This window comes from Podarcis filfolensis (genome assembly GCF_964270895.1).
Source record: "Podarcis filfolensis genome assembly, chromosome: 13".
Classification (NCBI taxonomy): Eukaryota; Metazoa; Chordata; class Lepidosauria; order Squamata; family Lacertidae; genus Podarcis; species Podarcis filfolensis.
Window position 1 is genome coordinate 813,966 of NC_139615.1, and position 19,277 is coordinate 833,242.

General features: G+C 55.8%; 1 protein-coding gene across 2 annotated transcripts; it reads right to left on the reverse strand.

Moving 5' to 3' along the window:
- Positions 1 to 12,808: 12,808 nt before the first annotated feature.
- On the reverse strand, positions 12,809 to 17,460 carry VGF (VGF nerve growth factor inducible). Of its 2 annotated transcripts, none has more exons than XM_083581013.1 (2): positions 17,380 to 17,460; positions 12,809 to 14,743 (listed from the first exon to the last, which is right to left on the reverse strand). In XM_083581013.1, exon 2 carries the CDS (start codon positions 14,720 to 14,722, stop codon positions 12,998 to 13,000), a length of 1,725 nt encoding a protein of 574 aa, XP_083437139.1. In that variant the 5' UTR covers positions 14,723 to 14,743; positions 17,380 to 17,460; the 3' UTR covers positions 12,809 to 12,997. The 2 variants fall into 2 exon arrangements, with proteins under 2 accessions (XP_083437139.1, XP_083437140.1); XM_083581014.1 differs by lacking the exon at positions 17,380 to 17,460 and adding an exon at positions 16,432 to 16,553.
- Positions 17,461 to 19,277: the final 1,817 nt, after the last annotated feature.

Sequence of the window (19,277 nt, forward strand, 5' to 3'; positions counted from 1 at the left end):
TCTCCAGGATGAAGAGGAACCATTGATGAGCACCCTTTGGGTTCGGTCAGTCAGCCAGTTACAAATCCACTGAGTGGTAGCATAGTCAAGACCGCATTTTACCAGCTTCTTTACAAGAATATCATGGGGCACCTTGTCAGCCATGGGTTCGGGTCCTGCCCTCCAAAGCAGGAGAAAAGAAGTTTGCTCCCTCTTCCATGTGACAGCCTTTAAGGAATTTGAAGCCGTCTACCATATCACCTCTCATAGTCTCTTTTCCAGGCTAAACATCCCCAGCTCCTTCAACCGTTCCTCATCAGGCTCATTTCCCAGACCCCTGTCAATCTCTCAGCCCACCTTCCAGCTTGCCATCTCCTTCCCAAACTGGGGTGCCCAGAACTCCAGCCGGGGGTCTAACAGAGGCAGCACCTGGGGGAGGGATCTGACTCCCCAAATCTTTCAGGAAGAGGAACCCCTAGAGCCAAAACTATTGAGGTGGGTGTTCTTTGCAAGAGCGCAGCTGCCCACTGAGATGAGCTTTGCAAGAGCCCAGCTGCAACCCCAGCTCCTTCAACTGTTCCTCATCAGGCTCGGTTTCCAGACCCTTGATCATCTCGGTCGGACCTCCTCTGCCAGTCAACATTCCAGCTTGACAATGCCTTAAAATTTATCACCTGTCCTTTGCCAGCAGGTCACGATTCCAAAATTCGGAATCAAAAAGGCTTAAAACAGGTTGCAGCTGTGGGAATAGGGTGGGCCCTGAAAACACAGACGCCTTGGGTGCCCAGGTTCACCAAAAGAGAGGTGTTTGGGAGTTGTAGTTTGGGGGCTGCCAGAGGAGACCCACCTTCTGGGGATATTTGAGTTGCCAGGAGGGCATCGAAACACCTGGGGTTGAAGGCCTGCAAGGAAGGAGGCAGCCTCTCAGGTATTTGGGGCTTAAGGCAGGCAATGATCACCTTGGGCCCCACCTGGGAGCAAACTGGCAGCCCATGGGGGGTTTGTGGCTGCTATATGGGGTGGGGAGGGGAGAGGAGGGCCGGGAAGAGAGGGCCGGTTCACTCTTGTGGAGATCACTTTGTGGGCCGGATCGCGTCTCCGTGGATGCGATTTTCGGCACTGTGGAAGTGAGTCCCTGCTGCATCGGTTTAGCACAGCACATGGGGACTCGCCAAGCAGGCGGCTCGGTTTGGGGGCTGCTCGTGGGCCATTTAAACGACCTCCATGGGCTGTTTGTGGCCCAAGGGCCACAGGTTGCTGACCCCTGCTCTACGTCAGGGCGGTCCAACCTCCCAGATCAAGTGGGCCGCAAATGTACTCCCACGCTCCACCCCCAGGCTGCACACCGCATTTGTCGGGCGGGGCAGGGGGGCGGGAGTGAGTGCAAAAATTTTATGCCCCCTCTGGCCCTTGCACTGCCTTCCCAACGTCCGATAAGTGAGGCCCTGGGCTTTGGGAAGGAGGTGCTCCTGACAATCTACGTTTGGGCACGTTGGGGTTTTGGGATGAGCGCTGTGGGTGCCCCTCCCTGCCTCTAGTCCTTCCTCTCACGCCCCAACCCCCCCTCCCGGCCAGCAGAAAGCTAGAGCACCTCACTTTGGTTTTCCAGGGGATCTGGTTGATAGTCTGATCCGGAGAATTAAACCCAAGTGCACGGAGCTGAAAGAGGATGTGGAGAAGAACAGCCCTCTTCCATCTTCCTCCTGGAGTGCGCAAGGACTTTGTGGGTGCCAGGAATCACAGAATCAGAATCGTAAAGTTGGAAGGGACCTTGAGGGTCATCCAGCCCAGCCCCCTGCAATGCAGGAACCTCAGCTTTATTATTATTATTATTATTATTATTGTTATTATTATTATTATTATTATCACTGCCACTGTATAACGGAGCCCAGTCCCCTGGCACAATTCCCCCTGTTCCCTGCACAGCTTGGCCTCCTGGTATTAGCGGGCAAGAGGTCATCCCAACAGCCGCCTCAGGCCTGGCTTGTTGGAAAATCAACCCTGCGGTGGCTGCTGGGAGTGGGGAGGAAATTTGGGTGGGCTGGGGGTGAATGCAACGTGGGTCTCCTTGGGGCTAGAGGTGGGGAGCAGGAGGAGGGAAGGAGATGCAAAAACCGGAGCAATGGTCCAAACTGAGCCCCAAAGCCAGGGGTCAGCAAATGTTTTCAGCAGGGGGCTGGTCCACCATCCCTCAGACCTTGTGGGAGGCCAGACTATATTTTGAAAAAACAATGAATGAATTCCTACGCCCCACAAATAACCCAGAGATGCATTTTAAATAAAAGGACACATTTTACTCATGTAAAAACACGCTGATTCCCAGACCCTGCACGGGCAGGATTTAGATGGCGATTGGGCCAGATCCGGCCCCCGGGCCTTAGTTTGCCTACAGAGGAACCAACTCCTAAGGTCCCTTCAGCCCCCAATAAAATATTTGAGGTGGGCAGGCGCCCCCAAATTTGATGGGCATTGCCATTCAAATGGTGTGTGCGCGCACGGCGTCTTCTATCGATTATGTCGAGTGGGGCTTACCCCCCCCCCCAATATTTTTTTTTCAAGTTGGCACCATCAGTGGAGGGGACAGCCAGCCCAACGCGTTTCGCCCAATTTTTGCTAAAGGCCTTCAGAAGGGTTTAAAATGGGTGGGTGTGGGGAGGACCCAGCCTGCATAAATCTCGGGACCCCACAGTTATTCATTAATGTATCTGGGAGGAGACACAGCCAAGATCTCTGCAGGCTGATCTCCCATGGAAACGTTCACCGGGACCCCCGAGATCTCTGTAGCTCCAAATCCCGGCTCGGATTAACCCCTGATGAGAAACACGGGGCAAAAAGCGTCGGGCGTTTTCCCAGCATCCTGAGACCCGCAATGTTGGGTTGAAATAACGACAGACAGGTAGCGAGTGTCATCTGGGAGGCATCTCCTGAGCAAGTCTCGAGGAGCCTCTTTTATTGAATATTACAGCATTGCCACGTATGTGCTTATTGCTGATTGGTTAACACAAGTACAAAGCAAAGGTTGCATATAGGCATTAATCACCAATAGATTAAAGGGTGGGAAAGGGAACACAGAATTGGACAGGCGTGAAAACCTCCTTATTAAACTTTTACTAGTGATTGATATAGCATTCATCCGTAGATGTGGTCAACTATGCATTAAGAACAGGTCAGGTACGAACTCAATGTGAACTGAACATTCTAGGAATGTTTCAGCTTAGAACGGTTTGCGCCGCATCATATGCAGAAGCGAAACTTTCCTTCATCTCCTCCTTTCTTTTTTATTTAAAAGTGAGTGGGACAAAAATACTTCGGGATACGTGGTTTGCCAGCGCATACCTGAAATAAGTCTGCCCACCGATGTTGTTATGTGATTTCAGGGTGAATGGGACAAAAAATACTTCGGGATACGTGGTTTGCCAGCGCATGCCCGAAATAAGTCTGCCCACATCTCCCCTAATGTTTACTGTTGGTGCTGACATTTCGCAAAGTAGGCAGCAATGATTTTATTGGGTGGCTGAGGAGGAGAAAAACACTGAGACCAAAGGCGTATGAGGCCAGGGATGCACTGGATGAAGCAACATAACAAAATTAATATACATATTATGATAATAACATATTGAAAAAGATTGCGAAGCCAATTCAGATTTGGCAACCAGCCAGTGAGCCACTGGGTAAACGAATCCCAGAGGCCAGAAAGTCCAACGTCCTGTTTGATGTGATGTGTGAGATTTTGCAAATGAGAAATTTGCTTTTGAATAGCTTTAGAATTGTCAGTAATATTGAAACAGCACATGTCATCCACTTGTTCACAACCATAATGATGAAGCATCAGCAAATAATCAATTGCCGCATGATTTTGCAAGAGTCCATGTTGGAGTTCACTCTGCTCTTTATTCAAAAGGTGAAGAGCTTGTGAGGTAAAGTTCAGAGCTTTTGCTGCGGAGCAAGCTAAAGAGTTAATATTCCTGCTATTCCGTACAGCCAATCCAGGGACTCCTAAAAGAGAGACAGCTAGAGAAATATATTCAGATCTGCTAGGGAGAGAAACAGAATCATCACAATCATTAGTCAATTCCACAGAGCGTCGATATCGAGAGCGGGATAAATGATGCTTCTTGGGTAAAATGATAGACAAGCGGCTTAAGCAGCAAGGTGTGCCATGGCTAATGTTCGCTGGAATATAATTGAATGTGTAGCCTGGACACGACCAGAACCAGCCTTCAGGCAGCTCTGTATATTTATATACATAGGAAATATTTACATAATCAGAGCAGTTAAAATTATCCTTGCCCATTTTCACACAGTTGGTTTTTGTGCAATTGACCATACGGGCGCAAGTGATATTAAAAGAGGCCACGTATGGGGTCAACAAATCAATGGCCAGAGATGGGCGTCGGCGAACTTGGTTACCCCAGTTATGGTAACCAGAATAACCAAGGGTGCGGAGAGAATCATTTTGGGGTAAGGATGAATAAAACCAGGTATCATTTTGCAAATTGAGAGGGTCATGGCAAACAGGGATGAGGCAGGAGCCAAGGATTTCACCTATTGACACCTGTTGAGTTAGGCAAAAGGATGAAACATTGAGGGTTTTTGCAAAAGATTCCCACACACTTATTGGTGTGGAATCACCCCTATTAGGAGCAGAAGCAGAGAGGGGCAAAAACAAAACACTGAAAATGAGCACTATCATGGAATTTATATTAAGGCAGGAAATGAGACACAGAAGCAAATCTCCATTTCCCACTTTTCTTTTCTTTTTACGAAGATGGGGGTATTATCCGCCAGGGGCTCTGCATTGTTTAGCAAAATGACCTGGGCGTTTGCAGTTGAAGCAGTTGCCTGTTGGCTTATTGCCAGCTTGGATGGCACCGGCAAGCAAAGACATCACATGGCTCTGGCTTCCTTCATCGGCACAGGTTTGAATCATATCGGCCAGGTCATATTTGGGGCGATGTACAACTGACTGCAATGCCTTCTTGCAGTCGGTGTTAGCAATTTCAAAAGCCAATTTTTTCATCAATTCATTTTGAGCTGTAGGGTCATCTATCTGCCTGGCGATTGATTCTTTCAATCTATCTATAAATTGATGGTAAGGCTCCGAATGTTGTTGCTTAATATTAACAAAGGAGCTCAGTGGTTGCCCTGAGACAGGGACTTTCCGAAAGGCGCGTTGCACACAGGTCGCGGTGCGACTAAAATGCAAAGGTGTTAATTGCGCCTGTGCTGGTATAGTATCATACAGACCAGCACCAAAGAGTTGAGCGGCTGAATGCTGTGGATCAGCCAGGGCTGCTGCGCTATGCTTAAATTCGCTTTCAAAAACTACATACTGAGCAGGCGATAAAAGCATGCGCATCAAATCTTTCCAATCTTGGGGTAGCATTGTGTAACCGCTTGCTATCCCCTCCAGCATCCCTATCACATAGGAGGATTTTAAGCCAGAATCAGTAATGGCTCTCCTTAGTTCCCTCATAACAGAATAAGGAAGCGCCTCGTACATTACCTGTTGCTGCGCAGTGCCTGGGTTGGTATAGGAGATAGGGAAAGCAGATGGCATTTCCCCAGCCCATTCAGACACTTCCTCTAAGGACAGGAGCCCTTTCGGCCTAGCTAAAGAAAGCGCGGCGTGCACAGCTCCTGTAGGAGAGCACACTGGGGCTGGGGCAGGCGAAGGAGGGATGGGGGGGTGGATGTGGGCTGAGGCGTAGGGAGGGTAAGGTGGAGGATTGTCTGCAACTGGCAAAAGAGCAGGTGCCGTCGGGGGCTGAGATGCCTGAGGTCCTAATCTAGCGACGGCGTCTGCACATTTCTGCCAAGTAAGCAGACAATGACTCGGAGCCCTCGGTTCTGCAAAGAGGGTTTTTCCGATCTTTTGCCCCGATTCTGGATACCAGGGACATTGGCAAGCAATCTCACATAACAATTGTTCAATTTCATTCCAAGAAATATGAGCACCCGCCACCCGCTGTCTAACGAGATGGAGCAGCTCCTTGGCATGCTCTTTTTGGAATTTAGTCAATCCCCCCCACCCCCATACTCACGAATTAGCGCGCTGAGACTTTTCCAGTCGAGTGAAGTACAGGGGCTTGGCTGCGTAAGGGATCTGGCAATCACGTCGGGGTCACCAGATGTTGGGTTGAAATAACGACAGACAGGTAGCGAGTGTCATCTGGGAGGCATCTCCTGAGCAAGTCTCGAGGAGCCTCTTTTATTGAATATTACAGCATTGCCACGTATGTGCTTATTGCTGACTGGTTAACACAAGTACAAAGCAAAGGTTGCATATAGGCATTAATCACCAATAGATTAAAGGCTGGGAAAGGGAACACAGAATTGGACAGGAGTGAAAACCTCCTTATTAAACTTTTACTAGTGATTGATATAGCATTCATCCGTAGATGTGGTCAAGTATGCATTAAGAACAGGTCAGGTACGAACTCAATGTGAACTGAACATTCTAGGAATGTTTCAGCTTAGAACGGTTTGCGCCGCATCATATGCAGAAGCGAAGCTTTCCTTCACGCTCTCTCTGGGTTTTCGCCCTCGACGGAAACGGGGAAAGGAAGAAAAGGCGCCTCCCACCGGGACTGGTGTGTGTGCTCCCTCTCTCTTGCACCCCCTGTTTTCTATCAGCCCCCCCCCCCGCCCCGTGGAATGCAACAGAGGCACAAGGTAATAATGCTCTACATTTTAAAAACAAAAACCGGCGGTTGCCTCCTGAATCCTGGCTTTTTCTTTCGGAGCAAATCAGCAAATAAATAAGGATGGCGGAGGTTGTTTGGGGGGGGTAGTTTAGAGAAGGGCTTTTTGTGTTTCCTCGCTTAAGTTAGAAGTTTCCAGCAAGCGAGGGGGCTAACTCCTGACTCTCCGCTTCCCCGCAAATTCCGCAGTGTGTGTGTGTGTTGGGGGGGGGCGGCGATTTCTGCTCCTGAGGACCGGGCAGCCCCGCGCAGAGAGAGGAAGATGCTTCAGACCTTCTGCCTTTCCCCCAGAGAGCAAGCCCACCTGCCCCCTCTATCCTCCCCACAACAACCCTGTGAGGCTGACTCTCCCCCATCTCGAGTGGGGGCGTCCTGTCCCACGGGGTGCCCAAGATGGCCACACACACCCCTCGGCTCCCTCTGCGGGGAAACCTGGACACCGACCGGGTGGTCCGCTTCGTCGGGCGGGCTAGTTCTGCCCCGCGTCCCCCTCGGGCTGTGAGGCAAAGGGGCGGACCAGCTCAAATTGGTCCGGCCCTCCCTGGCATTGACTCCGTCGTGGGGGGGGGCTGCATCTCCTTCCTCCCCCCATAAAACCCCCACTGCAAAGCTATTTTGGGGGGCGCCCGTGTGGCGTAACGGTTAAGCCTCGGAGCTCTTAGTGTCGCCTCCCTCGCAGGGTTGCTGTGAGGGCGCAATGGGGAGCAGGCCTCCTACGCCGCGCGTTTGGGTGGGTGGGGGGCTTCCTCCCCCCTCAGTCTGCTCCCCACTTGGCTTGCTGTCCTGCCGCACCCCAGGGGCGGGATTTGGCCATTCAGATTCCAGGGGGCGCCCCGTGAGACGCCCAAACCCGCGCCATCTCCCCGCACTTTCTCCCTTCGCCCTGGGTCCTTGTTGCGCTCCCCTAAATCGCCCGAGGAAAGCGGGGGCGCCGTCGGGGGCTTCTCTTGCAATGATGCCGAAGGACCCCCGACCTTCGTCAAGGGGGCGGCCCCGACAGCAGCAGCAGCAGGAGGAAGGAGCGCGCTCCGCTCTTTGGGACCCGATCCAGCTGCAGGAAGCCTCTTCTTGCCCCTTGAGGAAAGTGCCACGTGGTGTCGGTGGGGCTGGGGGGGGGCTCCCGTTCTCCCCACTGGACAGCTGCCCAGGAGAGCCTCCCGAGTCCCGCGCCGCAAGTCCCGCGAGACCCTCCCCTCCAGGCCGGCATGTGGGGTGGGCGGCCAGGAAGGGGGCGGCCCCAGGGGCCAGGGGCGAGGCCCGAGCCGGGAGGCGCCTTTCTGTCCCGCTGCTGCGACGGGTCGGCTCTTCGGGGAGTTTTCCGGCGCGGGTGAGTGGCGGGAGGCGGTGGGGGCTAGTCGCTTCGTCTTGCCCTCCTCCGAACCCCCCAACTCCGCCTGCCTCGGGTCCGGGCTGTGGCCCTGCAAGGGGGCGGGCGAGGCGACCCTAGCGGGATGGGAAAGTGCGGGGTTCCCATCTGCTGCCTTGGGGAAGGCCTGATTTTTTGGGGGGGGGACAGGGCACCAGGACTCCTCAGTCCTGAAAGTTGTGGAGGTTCGGCTCCCTCCCCGCCTCCCCGAGGTGCAAATCCGGGCTTGCCTCCTCCAGCTCTGCGCAGAGCGAGCTCAGAATATCCCGTGACTCAGTTTAGGGTCCCGAGGGGCAACGCAGCTCCTCCCCACCCGCCTGAAAGCGCAGCTGTTTCCGGGAGGGGGGGCTGCGGGCGGCTGGACCCCCTAGAACAGTAGTTCTCAAAACTTTTTTCCTCTGGGCCGCACTTTCACACACAAAAATTGCTAGCGCCACGCTGAACTTTTTCGTCGCAGAACGCAACTGCTTTATGACACGATCACAGACGGGACGTCCAGAAAGGATGAAATAACGCAGCCACACAAGGACATGAATTTCCCCCAAAATATCATATTGATGGTCCGCCACTCTTGCCTTTCTCTGCTGCCCCGCCCTCGAGAACCGCTGCATTAGGCACTTGCAGCAAAAAAATAACCTGGCGATGCCTTGATCGTCTTTGTTTCTGCGCAGATTTTCACAGGCTAAGAAGCGACAGGTGCACTAAGTGTTATCCTGAGTTACAGGTATGTCTATTGGGGTGTGTGTGTTGGGGAGTGTTTGTGTGTAAACAGGGAGGTCAGAGAGAATTCCGCATTTCTTTTGCCTGTAACCTCACTGCCTACAATCCCTGCAACAAAATCCCTGTGCATATGTACCTATAATTCAGGATAACACTTCATGGAGCTGATGGAAGTGGACTGGATAAGACAGTGCCATAACATATGTCACTGTTCTTTCTCAAGTGTGTATGTGGGAAGGTTCAGCTACCACTCTGTACATGCTCAGAAGCTGATTCTGGAGCTAGGACCTGTTGACCACCTACCTCACCCAGCCCAGATCAAGACCCTTAGAAGAATCAGGAGCTGCTCCTGCTCTCAGACAATTTTCTGGGGCTGCCTTTGCCTTTTGGGCAGGAACACAAATGCATCGTAGACTCTTCCAAAATGTTTTAAATTTGGGAAAGTTGCATCCCACCCGCCTGCCACCCCAGCTTGAATAATCATTTGTGTTTTTCTTTGTGAGCTGCTTTGGAGGACTTTTCTAGCTGAAAGGCAGCACGGGAATAAACGTCAACATGGCTTAGCACGCTTCCGGATGCCAGCTGCTGGAGGGGAGAGTCGCTTTGGCACTTCCTGGTTAGCCATAATGCAAGCAGAATGCTGGACGAGTTGAGCCCCTGGCCGGATCCTGCAGCCTCTTGGGAGGCTCCATGCCTCTGCTGGGTGTGGAGGTTACGAGGGGGATTTTTAGGGCTGGGTGATATATTGACATATTGTCCAAAACCAGTTTGAAGTCCATATTGTGATACCAGTTTCATCATTGCTGACCCGGCAAAAGTATCGCGAATCATGATGTGTGTGCGTGTGCTATGCAAAAATCACAATGTGGGGAAACCTGTGAAGCCGGCCAATGTTTCTCTTGGTTCCTTCAGCCCCGGGTAACTCTGCCGTCTCATATGTATTCTGTAGCTGACCTCCTTTGTAATGTTTTATTTTGAAATATTTAAGATAATATTTTAGTTTTCTGTTAATCATATTGCTTTGACTGTATACGCTATATTTGACTTTCTTTAGAAATGTTTGAATCTGGATTGTTTTACTGATGTTTTAAAATGCTGTGAACCACTTTGAGGTTTTTCTTAAAAATATAAAGCAGTATAAAATAAATAAAATTAATAATAATAATTAATAATAAAACCTCTGCCATCTCAGCTCTCCCCTGCCTCATGCAGGAGGGCAGCGAATCACAAGAGCAGGCGCCGGCAAAAATCACAGTGCTGGAGAAACTGTGAAGCCAGCCGATGTCTCTACACAGCTCCATCCTTATTTCAGACATGGTGATATATCATGGCGTCATTATGTTTAGTTGATGATATATTGCAATTGGGTCACGAAGAGTCAAACATGACTAAATGACTAAACAACAACAACAATATTGCAATGTTGAAAACCAGACATCACCCAGCCCTAGAGGTTATTGTTAATTTATTTCTAAATTGGGATTTCAAACCAGGCCTTCCCCATGTGCTCCCAGGGTGGGTTATGTACAGTGCAATGCAAGGAAACTGTAATGCATAATCATTTCTAGGCTGTAAGTTATGCTGCATCAGGAAGAAATGAGAACAGCGGTGGCGGCTGCAACAGGAGGGAGGTTTTTAATCTCATCCTGCACACACACACACACACACGCAGAGAGAGAGAGACCGGATACCTGTGCAGAAAGGTGCACCTTAACCTACCATTGAAATGTGGCCGGGTGCTCTTTGGAGGGGGGGTCACGCCGCACCTTGAATCCACCCCCCTCCTGCGCCACCACTGACCCTCCAGATCTGCAAATAATGAGAGTAACTCGTAATAAAATAGTTGCTTTTATTTTATAGCAAAACTAGGAATTCCACATGCTATTTACAACAGGCCAAAGGTGTTTTATTTCAAGTACAACAAAATGGATCAGGACATCGAAACAACTCTTTTTATTATTATTATTATTTTACAGGACTGGACGCCACAAAGCGAAGAAACTCGCACACTCTAGGACTGATGCCGGCGGAAGGGGGTTCTTTTTTGGATGCGTGCAGACTGCTTCCTTCACCGCCACCCTCCCCCTTCCCCCCCCCCCGCCCGGCTTGCTCTCCGGAAACCCGCCCTGGTGGACCCTTTCAGGTACAGCTTTAGATGGTCATGGACTTAACACAAGTAGGTATCGATACAGCATGCTCAAAGCCTCCCCAACTTGTTTCTGGGTGCGGGGTGCCTGTGGAGCTCAAGGTGCCCCACGCCTGGGTGCTGGAAGGAACGGCTCGGGGCGCGGGAAGAGTTTGTGGTAAGGCAGTTTGTGGTCAGGATCCTCTCTGTCTCTCTTTCTGCTGCCCTGTCCTCCTCCGTCTCAGCCAGGGAATCTTTTCGTTCTGGACAGAACTCCGTGGGGAGAGGGGGGGTGGCGGCAGCAGCAGCAGAGAGCCTCTCGGCCCCCAGCACTTGAGGGGGAGGAGTGTGGCTTTTGTGGCAGTTTTGCCTCTTCCACCTGATTTAAGGCGGTATAAACCTCAGCCAGGCTCTGGAGCCAAAAGTCTGCCCCAAGGGGCCGGGAAACCCGCCCTGGCTCCTTTTAAACATTGGTTTCAAATTTTATTTAGCTTCCAGCCTGGTTCTTTAGATTCCCATGCCTACTAAGCAAAGGAAAGTTTGGTTTGAGCGGGAGGGTTTGTAAACTGAACACAAGTGAACTGGGTTAATTTAGGTCCGTGAGAATAAGTCCTCCTCTCGGAGTATTTGAGGGCAAATACTCCTCCATGTTTGTGGCTTCTCAGGAGCCCTGAATTTCCACACACCTTTCTTTGAACGGGGTTGCAGCCAGGAAATTGGGGTGGGGGGCACTTCTGTGTCACATCTCTTACCCCCTCCGCTTTTGGTAGGCTAAATATTGGATGAGCAAAGAAGGGCAAGGTTTTTAGCAGCTATGTTAGATTTCCAAAACATGTCTGTGTTTTAAAGGGCGGGCTGGACTAGATGACCCTTGGGGTCCCTGCCAGCTCTGCAATTCTGGGATTCTGCTATTCTTCTTGTTGCAGATAAAAGGGGTGTCATCTCTGTATCCAGCAGTGTGAGGAGCTTTTGCGGTGCTCAGAGCCTCACTCTAGGCCAGGGATTCCCAAACATGGGTCTCCAGCTGTTTTTTGGACTACAATCCTTCCCACTAGTCTTGCTAGCTAGGTATGGTGGGAATTGTAGTCCAAAACCAGCTGGAGACCCAAGTTTGGGAAACACCGGTCTATGCTTTTGCTAGAGTAAACCACTCCCTGCTGCCCTGCTCAGGGTGCAGGATCAGGTTCTCTTGGGTCTTCCCTTTCAGTGCCACCTGGTGGCCTTCATTACCACAAACACCTGGGGAGATGTGGCCACAATTATTCATTCCTCTCTCTCTCCCCTCTCCATTGTTTGCTGGGGCTCCTCTCTTGAGTGTGCTGTAAAACTGTGCATGTGCGTAGCCATGGGGGGTGGGCAGCTGCCCTCCCTAAACCAAGTAAATCAATAAAAAATACTTAACTATCTGAGGTTCTGGCCCCCCTAACATGAAACCTGCCCCCCTAATACAAATACTGGCTATGCCCATGAAATTGTGCGGTTTTGGGGGGTGGTTATTTCGAAAGGGGGCAGGAGGGAGATCCAGACAGAGGTGGTGGTTTCAACTGAAAACCCCTTAGGATTTTCAGCGTCACACCTGGAATGCTTGCTTCCTGCCCCAGGAAGGAGAGGCCAGGAAGGGGGTCCTTGACAATTTTGCATTGACAGGGTTGCTGCCTGCTCTTTTGTACAGCTGGGACAGGCGGGTGAGGGGTCCTGCCCCAGGGCTGCATGGGGAGCTCCGACTTGACTCACTGCAGAGGAAAAACAGTTGTCCCTCTGTCTGAACGCTCCGCGGCAGCTTTCATTCCCCTCTGGAGGCCAGATATGTGAGATGCGCACCTGATGAGGGTGTGGGCAGGGGGCGGCGGCTTGGTGTCCGGGGTGGGGGGTAAGGAGGCAACCAGGTAGCTGGCTGCGAGGAGGAGGAGGAGGAGGAGGAGGAGGAGGAGGAGGGTGGGGTCGCAACCGGGCGTCCTCCGCGCGGACCTTTCGCTCGGTGGGGGAGACTCTGTTCTCCTGACTCATGCAAGAACCTGAATTTCATGTCGGAAACACGGCGGATGGCAAAGTTTCTTTGGGCGGGGGGCGAGGAGAGGGGCGGAGGGGACCCCCGGGCGGCTCTCACTGGAAAGCCTTGGGGCGCTTCATCAGCGTCGTCTCGATGTAGTTCTGCAGCTCCTCGTCCTCGCCGCCGCCGTCCTCCTCGCGGGCCGGGCCGTCGTCGTAGAACTCCTCCCGGGGCACCACGGGGCCGGGGAGCGGGCCGCGGAAGCGCGCGTAGGGCGGAGGCTGGAAAGTCCGCGGGTTGATGTAGTTGGAGATCTTGTTGCTGCCCGCGTAGTTGCTGACGACGCCGACGCCGCCTCCTCCTCTGTGGCCGCTGGGCCGGGCCGGGTACCACTTGGGTGCCGGATACTCGTCCCCTTTCAGCACCTCGTTCCAGGCCGCCTCGTTCTGCTTGGGGAGGCGGCGGTGGTGGTAGGACTTGTAGTCCGCCGGAGGGTAGTAGGGCTTCTGCGGAGGCCGCGGCTCCGGGCGGTAGACGGCGTAGGCGGGCGCCTTCTTGGGCTTGTTGCGCGCCGGCGGTGGCGGCAGCGGAGGGGCCCCGGGCCCTTTGGCCTTGCTTCCCGCGGGGGCCACTTCGGGGACCTCCTTCTTCTTCTTCTCCACGTTGTTGATGATGTCGATGACGTCGTCGGCGGGCAGGTGCAGTTTGCTGGACAGCTCGATCAGGCGGTCGATGGTGTTGGGGTCGATGTCATCCTCGTCGTCCTCCTCCTCCTCCTCGACGGGCGCCTCGTTGGAGCGCTTGTCCTCGGCCACGTTGCCCTCCTCGTCCTCGAAGAGGAGCCCGCTGCCCTTGCGGCGGATCCCGCTCCGCTGCGGCTGCTCCTCCTCGTCGTCCTCGTCTTCCTCCTGCGCGTTGGCCCCCTGGCGCCCGTCCTCCTCCTCCTCGCCGTCCTTCAGCAGGTACTGGAGCAGCAGGTCGGAGGCCATGTCCGCCAGCCGCTCCTCCTCGGCCGCCGCCCTCCGCGCCTCCTCCGCCTGGCGCCGGCTCTCGGCCAGCTCCTCGTAGCGCCTCTGCAGGAGCTGGTGCTCCAGGTGCTGCTGCTGGCGCAGCTTGCGCGCCCCGTCCCAGGGCTCTGCTCCCGGGGCCGCCGGGCTGCGCTTGGCGTGCGCCCTCAGCCGCTCGTACTCCTCCAGCTCCTTCAGGACGTCGTCCCGCTCCTGGGGGGCCGGCGGGCCCTGGGGGGGCTCCGCCCTCTTGGCGGCCGAGCTGTAGCGCTGCAGCTCCTCCAGCATGGACTTGAGGGCGTCCAGCTCCTGCTGCCCGAAGCTTCTCTCGCCAGCCTCGCCCTCTTCCTCCAGCCCGTCTTGCTTTCGGCCTCCGTCTTCGCCCGCCTCCCAGCGCGGCCCCTGCGCCTTCTTTTCCGGCTGCTCCTGCGCGTCGGAGCTCTTGGTCTCGCTGCGCACCCGCTCCTCGTTGGCGCTGGGCTCCGGGTTCAGGCTCTGCCCGTCTCTGGGCTTGCCGGCCTCGGCCTGGAGCGCTTGCAGGAGGACCGCGGCCAAGGCCTTGGGGTCCACGTCTTGGAAGAGGTCGCCTTCGTCGGGGCCGCCCCGCTTCTGGTCTTCGGCGCCGAGGGGTCCCGGCAGGATCCCCCGTCCGGCTGGAGAGTTTTCAGGCTGGGGGGACTCGCGGTCGTTGTCGCCGCCGCCGCCTGGGCGGGCTTCCTCCTCCTGCCCCCTTCCAGTGGGGAGCGCAGCAGCGCGGAGGTGGGATTGCGCCAGGAGTAGGCAGAGAGAAAGGAGCCAGGCAGCTCTGCGAAGGTGGTGAAGGCACGGCATCCTGCCACGCGGAGAGAGGTGCTGTGCAGGGGAGACAGACAAAGGCGAGGTCAGAGCGGCATGAAGTCGAGGAGACCCCCCCATTCTCATTCTCTCTCTCTCTCTCTCTCTCTCTCTCTCTCTCTCTCTCTCTCTCTCTCTCTTTCTGTACAGCAGGAGACTCTTAATCTCAGGGTTCGAGCCATAGGGCGAAAGAGCGCTGCATTGCAGCGGGTTGGACAGGATGACCCTCAGGTCCCTTTACAAGTCTATGATTCACGCGCGCAGATCGAGTGGTCTTGTGGAAGAGCAAAAACCCCACGTGCCATGGAATCCTAGAGTTGGAAGGGACCCCGAGGATCATCTAGTCCAACCCCCTGCAGTGCAGGAATAGGCAGCCGTCCCCTGCAGGGATCGAACCTGCCACCTTGACGTTTTCAGCACCAGGCTCTGACCAGCTGAGCTGTTCTGTGTTATGTTGTTAACACTGTTGCCTCATGCAAGTTTGCCCTGGCCTTTGGCGAGACCCACAAACTTAACGAACTTGGAAAACGAAACGTCATCTCCTTGGCGGGAGGGGAGGTGCCTCGACCCACAAGCTTTGAGGGGGGCTGGCCGGGCTAGGTGACACAGTTCTGTCACCGAGGAGGGGGTGGCGGGGTCCTTTGGCGAGCCGCTCTCAATTCCCCGAAGGAGCAAGCCTCTTCCTTGTTAGTACTTCCCCTTCTGTGGGGCTGAGCCCCCGCTTTTCCCTCGGAAAATGGTTTCTGCCCAGCCCCACACCACGCGCAGCGCTCCAGCCCTCGTGTTAACGTGGTCCTCTCTCGTCCCCACACCTCCCCCCCACTTCCATTTTCTTAAGCCCCGGCTGCAACATGGGGTTTTGTTTCCCCCGGAAGCGTCTCCTGCCAGCTCGCTGCCTGAGCGGCGGAGAGGCACGTCGTGTACTGTACGCTCGTAATGGGTCTCTCATTGACAATTCCGTGCATCGCCGCCGGATTCCGGGATCCTGCTCGCCTCGTAGGGTTGCCTGCCTGCCTGCCTGCCAGCGGCGCGCGCGCACACACACACCCGGGCAGCTCCTTTCGACAAAACGTCTCTCTCTGCGCGCACGTACAAAACACTACGCCGTGCATCTCTCTCCGCCCCCCCCCCGCACACTTTCCCAACTCCGCCGGGGTTGCCAAGGGTTGCCACGAGACGGAAGAGCCCGCTCATCGTGCTCAGCAGAGGGGGGGGGGCAGGAGGGCGCCGCCACCCCCCACTCCTCCGTCGCCAGGACCATCTTCTTGGCACCCGGCTACATTCCTGCATTCTCAGCCTAGGTGTGTTCAATTGGGGGGGGGCGGCTGCTGTTTATCGGAAGTGCATTTTGAACTGGCAGTTTTATTACCCTCGTTTTTGCCTTTTCCACCAAGCCTAGATTTTCCCCATACTGTGAGGGGAACGAGGAGGCTCTTTCGTCTGAATCGTGCTGTGGAAGAGGGGAGTCTGCGGGGGTCCGCTTGCAGCTAGATCTGGGGTCCCCATAATTCTTTCCCTGCCTCCCACCCACCACCCACTTTCCTGGAGCTGCTCCTAACATCCTCATTTCATCGATTGGGGTGTTCTTTCCTACACCCCGCTATTCGGCTTTATATGGGACCGATGGGATCTTCGTTTCCCCCCACCCCGCATATAAGAGTTATTATAGAACAAAGAAGTCCCCTGCTCGCGCCCCCCAAGCCCACCTTTTCTTCCTCAGTTATCTCTGAGCTGTGGGTCACTGGGCTGACTGGTTCTGGGGAAGCGAAAGCGTCGCCCGGCGCCTCCCCACATCAGAGAGAGCGCGCGAAAGACCTGCTGGCTCGTCTCTCGCTCGCTCGCTCGCTCCCCCCCCCCTCTCTGCAGTCCCCACACCCACCGCCCACACATGCAGGGGAGGAGATGACTGGCAGCCTCAGCGCTGCTGCCGCCGCCTCCCTCTGCCGGCTGAGACCCTCCGCTACCACCCCCCTCTTTCCCAACAGCCATTCACCTTTAGAAAGCTGACCCCCGCTCCAATGCCGTTGTAGCAGCCCCCGCCCCCCATTTTCAGCCCCTCTGCAAAACTTAGCCCCACCCCAATTTCAAGAGATCCTTCCCAACAACACCCCCGGATTCCTCGCCATCTCCAGCGTTCGCACAATTCCTTTCCAGGTCCCGATTCTTTTCCCCACAAGCGTTTTTCCTCCCCCTCCATCCTCAAGTGATAGAATCCCCTGCCCCACATCTGCGTCCGTCTACCTGCCATATCTCGAAGCGGCCGAGACCCCCCTCCATTTCTCTCTCCCCCTCTACGACCGGCTTTCCCCTGTCGCTAGCGAATGGCGCCCGCCCCTCTTCGGGAACCGCTCCAAGGGGACCACCCTGAGCCCCGCATCTCGGGGCAACCCTTCTGCAAAGCCGCGGGGGGGGGGGCAGACGTCCTCCTCGCCAACCGGCGGTTCCCATCCTGGAGACGCGCAGCCGCCGCCCCACAGCCGCGGCCGCCGCCTCGCCTTCAACCACCGCTACCGAGCAGCGCTTCCTTCAGCGCCCCCCACCCTCTCCGACCATCCTTCCAGGGATGGGCGAGGCGGGCCGGGGGTTGTCCTCTCGCACCCCCACCCCCTCTCTCCGCCTGTGTAATGACTCTGCAAGGGAGGAGGACGTGTTACCGGCTCCGTGGCAGCTGCGCCGGCCGGGGGTCTGGGGTCCGCCCCACCCCTCTGGAGTCGCTGGTCCGCCCGCCTGGCTCTGCCTTTTCCCGGCGCCCCTCGCTCGCTCGCTGGCTGGCTCGCCGGGGCTGCGCTGCCGCCGTTCAGCACCTTGGAGAGCGGCTGGGCTGGGCGGCCGCTTTTGTACTTCCAGCCGGGCCCACGTGGGGGGCCCCATTGACGTCAATGTTCATTCATAAAATTCGAGCACGATTGGAGGGGAGCCCCGCGCCTGCGCAGAACCGGGGGGGTGGAGGAAAGAAAGGGAAAAAAGTCCAGCGGGCGAGCGAGCGAATGGAATGAATGAAGGGGATGAATGGGAAGAGAGTGGAGTGTTGGGTGAATGAATGACTGAAGAAGAATCGGGAGGAGGAGAGAGGGATTCGTGAATGGACCGGCGGGCTGGGAGACGGGGCCTGGGGGAGACACGGAGGAAGCCTCGGCTCCAGGGCCTGGGGAGGCTTCCCCGCCGCCGCTGCCTCTGGCCGGTGTGGGCGCTCGGGAGCGCGCTGGCGGGCGAAGACCCCTTTGTTCCCAGGCGCCGCTCCGAGAGAACCTCTCTCTCTCCCGCGCCCTTTACCTCGGGGCCGGTGCGCGGAGGGCGCCCTTTGCGAGAGGCGCCTGTGGACGCGCACGCAGGTAACCAGGCGAGGTGGGGCGCGCTAGGAGGACGCGTGTGCTCCGCGCGTGTGTTCAGACGGGCGCTCGCCCGGAGAGTCCACGTCGCCTTCCTGCCCGCGCGCGCGCGCGCCAGTGCGGACCCGGGGCGCGCCTCCTCCTCCTCCGCGCTTTAACCGGCGGGTCTCCTTCTGCGCCCTCGCCTCTTGCGAGCGATTCGATGGGGAGATGCGCTCTGGCTGGCTGGCTCTCGGTCTCCCGACGGCCCGGGCGCTTCACTGCCGGCTCCCTCCCACGTGCGCGCTCTCGCGCCTCTCTCCTTCCAGCCCCCTCTCACCGCGGTGCTCGCCCATTCATACAAAGAGCGCCCCCCCAGCGCCGCATTTTAATCCTGCCCTCCATCCCTGGACGGCGCTCCTCCTCTTAGTTCCCAGGTTGATCAGCTCCCGCCCCACACTTTTGGGTGGGGGTACGTGCCACCGGGTGCTTCCAGCCTCGGGGGGGGGGGTGGCAGGTGGGGAGAAGGGCAGGGGCGATGAGTCACCCTCCGCACGCTCTGCAGTCCTCTGCGTCCTTCACGCCCCCTTCACGGTCCTGGGAGTGGGGGTTGGGGTGGGCGTTGCGGTGGCTGCTGCTGCTCGGCTGCTGCAACAGCCCCATATGTGGGGAGAGGGGAGCTTAGAGCAGGGAGAGATGCTTACAGGTGGAACCCCCCCCCCAACACACACCTCTCCCTTTCTGACATTCCTCCAAAGATTCTGCTTCTCTCTCTGCCCCCTCCCCCAACACTGTCATTCATGTTTTGCTGCAATGAATGAGGGGATTCATTTTGCGCCCCCCCCCCGCTGCAGTGGAGGGATCTACGCTGCACAATGCTGGGGGTGGGCGAGCATCCACTGGAAGGTCATTGACACCCCCCCTCTTTAGCTGCAGTTGAGCAAGGTGGCTCCGTCCCTGAAGCCCCCCATGTATGCACACAACACCAAAAGGGTCTCTGGGGGTCTTCCTGCCCCATTTCAGCGAACTCTGCCACTTCACCCCCCCCCCCCACCCCAGATGCAGGGGCTCCTCAGCAGCCCAGATTTAAAGCTGAAAGGGGCATTCACAAATACTTGGGACACAGCAATATCTCATTGCCTGAATGAAATCCCACTTTCTCCCCCCCCCCCCCAAGTGAAAGGTGTCTGCTTCTAGATTTTTGGGCAACCTTCTAGATCCTTTTTGGGCTGGGTAGGTTTCAG

Coding starts and splice junctions, on each gene's coding strand:
- VGF (XM_083581013.1), bottom strand. CDS start 14,722: ATGCCGTGCCTTCACCACCTTCGCAGAGCTGCCTGGCTCCTTTCTCTC.